The 6,000-nt window shown below is 36.3% G+C and overlaps 1 protein-coding gene across 2 annotated transcripts in view; it reads right to left on the minus strand.

Annotated features, from left to right (window-relative positions):
• Window positions 1–1,093, minus strand: part of LOC139986812 (lachesin) — a 94,163-nt gene extending 93,070 nt beyond the window's left edge. Inside the window, exon 1 of one of the 2 annotated variants that reach the window (XM_072002437.1) lies at window positions 369–1,090. In XM_072002437.1, the coding sequence (XP_071858538.1) occupies window positions 369–507 (139 nt within the window). In that variant the 5' untranslated portion in view covers window positions 508–1,090. Of the gene's footprint in view, window positions 1–368 lie in introns of both variants that reach the window. The other variant, XM_072002438.1, reaches the window with a different exon arrangement.
• Between the last annotated feature and the right edge of the window lie 4,907 nt (window positions 1,094–6,000).

Consider the following 6,000-nt stretch of genomic DNA (forward strand, 5'->3'; position numbering starts at 1 on the left):
TATCGAAACATTATACGTGTCATCGAGGAGTCACATAGCATATAAATCGATGTTTCGCGAATGATTAACGATTAATTGAAAGTTCGACGACGTTCGTTACTACCAACGTTTCATTAGGATTATCGATCTATATCGATTAATCTGTAGCGAGCAACGTACGTGGCAAACGGGGCAATAATCGATTTCTTATCGATAAACCATTTACTGTGTTCGTCCGATCGCGCTTTCTTTCTTCGGCAAAGAACAATAACAGAGAAAGGGCTAACGCGTAAAGATTGGGAAGAAAGGGAAAATTATGTAATATTTCTGTACACATGATACGTGACACCGGCGAGACAAAGAAAGGAATAGTTGGCAAATATTTTTACCTTGATGAAGGCCAGAACGATCAACATTGTGTCCATTGACGTGTCCCATGCCGTCGATTCCGATAAACGTCAAAAGAGACGTTAACGAAGCGATCATCGAGATCGTCCTCGAAGCTCTAACGGCACGAGCTGCTGGCATTCCTGCTTGCCGGTTTTTTCTCGATGAAAATCGTAGATCGTGTCAGTGAAACGCTGCTAAACCTCAGATATAGGAGAATACAAAGACGTATTGTGATGCAACCGTTCTATTAATCGTATCACTTTGTTTCGCAAATCGGTCCTCGATTAGCGCACCTGGTGCCGCTCGGAGCGCCTTCTGCGTGCGAGGCACGTGCTCCGAGCAGTTCCCGGCCGAACGACTCCGCTCATCTCCGCGTTCTTTCTTCTTCTCGGCTTGTTTTTCTCTCGGTCACGGGTCCAGTAAATATGTTCGTAGATCCACGGATCGCAACGTTAATAATCACACTAATAGTATTTGTCTAGAAACGCAAGCACTGAGGGTAATGTTTCAAGAATAAATGGAGACGCATTGAATTGTCATCGAATAAATTATTCTTGCACAGACGTTAACCGTGAAGCTTGTAAATATTGAAAGTTAACACTGACACTGAACGATACGTTTACTCGTCGTATATCGATAAGGAAGAGGGTCCACGACAAGCTCTCCTTCTCGAGGCTGGTCCTGGTCCCTCTGTCCCGGGCCGTAGACTGTCTGCTACCTGGAAATCCTCGGTGTACGGAGTATGCTCCTGCCTCCACCTCCACCTCCACCGTCCACCTACAACCCCTCCTCCGAAGGCACCACTTCCACCCACCGCCACTCGCCGCCGATAAACTTCCTACGGGCACCCTCTGACATACACCCCCTCGCTTCCCTACTCTCTGCCGCCTGCAGCCCGCACCAGGAACCGTCTACCGGCTAGCGCCTGCGCCGACCAAACTGTGCCCTGATGCCCGGGCACTGCTGCTGCCACTGCTGCTACCTCTGCTGCTTTCTCGTACCTTCACAAATCTCTCCTCCTCCACCTCTCAACTCCCGTTACCACTCTCTTACCCCTCAACCCCGTTTGCGCGCTTCCTTTTCTCTATCAGTCCATCTCTCCTTGTCGCTTTTTCCGGGCTTTCCTATCCCCCGCTACACCGACTTCTCTTTCTTGGTTTCTTCGTTCCTTCGTTTTCCCCGTTTCCGTCTCTAACCGTGGATATTTCTGCTTTTCGCCCTTGCCGGGTTTTCAGCTTTCTCCTTCTTCAGAAGTTCCACGGCTGGCAACCGTTCCCTGCTCTTCGTTTCTTCTCGAACACATGCCGTTCAAGTTTCTGTTTCTTTCTTCGTTTCAGCTGCTTGGTCGACCGGTTCGTCGCATTCTTCTTACCTGAATCTGCACGACGCCGGTATCAGGTATAACGAGTTTCGCCGGAGCAACTTCCTGGGAACCGTAATCGGTGACGTCGCGAGCCTATAATGCTGTTTAATTCCGACAGAGGGTTGGAATTTTAGGTCTAACCAGGAACATGACGAATAATAATTGAACTACTTAGCGGTTCCCGATATCAAACGGTCGACGAGGATATTGTTCCGTTACCAATTTGAAAATCAAATTACTACAAGGTTCGGGATTTTTGCGTGTTTTTTAATTGTCGTTTTGCTACCAAATCATCGATTTGGCATATATTACGGATACCTATAATCAAAGGATGTACGTCACAATTTATCTAACCGTAAAATCGTCAATTTTCCAGAAGATTTGCTGCATTTTATTTTTGTCACGTTTCAGTTGGAAATATGTTGTTACTTTAAAATGTAACGCGAGATAAAATATTTGAAAGAGAAAGTACATACACAGAATAATTCAAAAGATTGAAAAGTTTGAAGAAAATAAAGTTGAAGATACAAAGTGAATTGGAATGAAAATTCAGCAATATGCAATAACGACACGCAAAATACACGCAATTCCGTATAAACAAATGTTTGATTTTTATTTAGATATGATTTTAAACGTAGTTGACGAACACCTGTCGCCTTCTATTCTCTGGCATCGCGGTTAGAAGGCTTGTTCTGTTTCTAGACACGAGATAACGAGTTTCGTTGCGACAATTCCACGCATCTAAGAAGATCACGACCTACTACCGAGGAACTACGCGAAGAAGGCGATGTAGAAGGTAGGTCGAAGCAGTCTGAGCTGACGTTATGAGAATACGAGAGACGGAATTTAGAATCACGGAAGTGATTGCTTCAAAATTACGACGTGCGATCTGTACTATTGTTAGTCGAGTCAAGAAGTCAAATGTTTTCGATTTGTATTGCGAATAACAATTAAAATTCTTTAAAAAGATAGCGAAATTTTATTCTACCATTTTTTCATTATTTATCCCATTATTCGTCAAACTTAAAAATATTTCTATTGTTCTCTATAAATATAAATATTTTTGTTTTACTAAATACTAAATCTAAACTAATACTAAATACTATACTAATTACTAAATTATTTTTTAATTACTAAATTAAATTACTAAATTAATTACTAATTACTAAATACTATACTAATTGCTAGTACTAAATACTAAATATTATACTAATTACTAGCACTAAATACTAAATACTATACTAATTACTAGTACTAAATACCAAATACTATACTAATTACTAGTATTAGATACTAAATACTATACTAATTACTAGTACTAGATACTAGATACTAAATACTATACTAATTCGATACTACGTCTATCAAATAATCTTATCAATTATTTGGAATTTTTCCAAAATGGATAAAACTTAAAAACGCAGAGTCTCCAAATTTTTGGAATGTATCGGGAATATTTCATACCTGATTGCATCTTCTATAGCGTATCTATTAAAATTCGTAAATCGTGTTATCTTCATTAAATTTAGTTTTAAGCAATAAATTTTCATCTGTTCCTTAGGCATCTTAATTTCTGGCGCAAAAATTACCATTACTAAGTGTACATTAAAGTATTACAAACAATTATATCGTTATAACTACATTTAGACGTTGATGAAATTAATTTCCGATATAGATTTTGTAATTTTTCGTTTTACCATAGTCTTCTTTGCTTACGGATTAAAAATACGTTTTTAAGAAGATTTTAAAGTTTTCAACCCCCCATCCTTTTGCTTTATTTATCTCTTTCTTCTTTTGCTTCTATTATTTGCTTCTTCCAACTGAAAATGCATTACCTACTGATGTAGGTAAAGTTGACTGGATTATGTAAACGAATTGAGGTAACATTTCAATTAAGATTTAAGAAACGTTTTTAAAACGGACAACTATTCTCCTTGTATCAGAGTGACGACGAAATATTATTGAAAAGTTTCAAAAAAAGACCCACTACGTTATAATTACGCTGAAATTTATTTTTACCTGTTTAGCGTCATAATAGACGTTACACTTTGAATATTTTACATATTTTTGCATTTCATGTAGACGCTGTGTATTTTTATATTCTCAGACATCCCATGGATTCATAAAAATCTGCGGTTTAGTTATAATGGACTTTTGTAAGCGATTACCCGGATTAAATAACTAAAACTAGTTATGTTTTTTTTTTTATTTCTTTTGTTATGACTACTTCTATCCGTGCTAAGTTGAAAGTCATGTTTTTATGTACCAAGCGTTTCGCGCAACTGGGCAAGCTGTTTCTTTAAAATGGTTAGAAATAGCAAAAAATGCCATAAGGCAAAACAAAACAGTATAGAGTGAAGTAGGTCCTAGAATTCATTTTATGCATTTTCGTGCATCGGTGCATCTGAAAGATGCAATCAGGTGCGCGTTTTTTGATCATTCTTGTCAATCTTAATTATCTTCGGCAAGATCGTTACAATTACAGGATACATATGTTTATAAATTATTTATCATGAAAATAAATTTCACGTTATAAAGATTCGACAGGAATTAAATTATATTTCTGTGTTCTGAAATATTAGAAAGGCTTCGAAAATTCTTCGTAAATATAACGCCTACATGTGCATTATATAATTGCGCAATATTTTTAAGTAGAGTCGCGTGTATATTACTTTATATAGATTAAATCTGCTTGTAATTCCACTTAAGAAAAAAAAAAAAAAAAAAAAAAAACGCTAGAATAATATAATGAAGTAAGGCAACGTCCAAATGCTTCTTCGTGGCATTTGAATCAGTTCACACGTCATTTTCTCATAATTTTTGTCATACCTATAGTAATATTTATTTACTGTTGCGTAATATACTCTGATCCGTATCTTTGAATTTTCTATAAAATTAAATGTCGAATAGACATAAATATATTGTCTTTATCCGCTTACCATAATCCCACAAAGAAGAGATCAAGCGGTCTCGATAACGGGAAATGTTTACAATATTTATACAGCGATATTTATTTCAAATGTCTCGTATAGGTCATTCCTCTCTATGGCCAAAATTTTGCTATTTTACGTTAACATATCTTTTTACGCTATACGACGAGTGAGTTTATTCTATGTGAAAAATTACGTATCTACTACTTCATTTACGAAAAGAACGATTCTGAGAGAGTCTTCTTTGAACCATTCATCCTTCTCCTTCAATTATCCTCCTTCTAATTGCAAGCAAGAAAGAACTTTAATTTGTGCCAGTTACGTAAACAATTTTAATTATGTATTACGCATGTACTCGCGCAGCACGAGTATTTGTTTAATATAATATAATTGTTAATATATCTGCTTCGGGCAATTTATTTCCAACATCCTACGATCGAATCCAGTCTCGAATGCAAATTTTGAAACTCTGAAGAATGCTCCGAGGTATTTATTTTAATGCCGTACATATTTTGCTACTGTAGCTGCAGAATGCTGTGATTTTATATTTTCTCCATGTAATATACATATGTATACATCTAAGGATTGATCGTTCCTACAAAATATTTAAAACAAAATTATTTAACCATAGGAATCTCGTATAATAATCATGTACGCGTATTTTTAATTAACTGTTTCCATGATTTGATTGCTCAGATTATACGTTAAGTTACAGGTACTCGAATATAACTTTTACACCTGTGGATCGGTGATGATCTACAAAAAAAAAGAGCCTCGAAATTAATTCTAATTTTGAAATTCATAGTGGAATTTCTTATTGCATCATATCTAGAAGTCTCAATGGAACTATAATGCGCTATAATAAATCTTGGAAAAAAAGGATTCAAAATCCATTAGTTTTCGAACTCACTTTATTTGTAATGCGCTTACATTCTGTATCATAATTCCTGTACAAATTGTTTCTATACGTTTATACGTACATACCTACGTTGACTGTATCGATTGTAATAATGGAACTTATTACTCGCGTGTTTACACTACGATGCCACTAATTCAACTTCAGTATTCACTTTCACAGTATTTAGCTCAATATTCACGGTACTCTTACTTGCCTTAACTTAATTAATTTTCCCTAACATCGTCGATCTCGATGTAACAAGCAGTATGTATATTAAAGCGCAAGATCTGTACGTCCTCGTACGATCTTTGATTAAACTACGTATCATTCGGATGATTCGTTCTTTTCTTATTTTTTAATCACGAGCGATATTTTGTGCTGCTATACGCGCACGTAATAATATCGTGTTTCTTATCAATTTGTATCTCTTATTTTTGATA

Source organism: Bombus fervidus, chromosome 4 (assembly GCF_041682495.2).
Source record: "Bombus fervidus isolate BK054 chromosome 4, iyBomFerv1, whole genome shotgun sequence".
Lineage (NCBI taxonomy): Eukaryota > Metazoa > Arthropoda > Insecta > Hymenoptera > Apidae > Bombus > Bombus fervidus.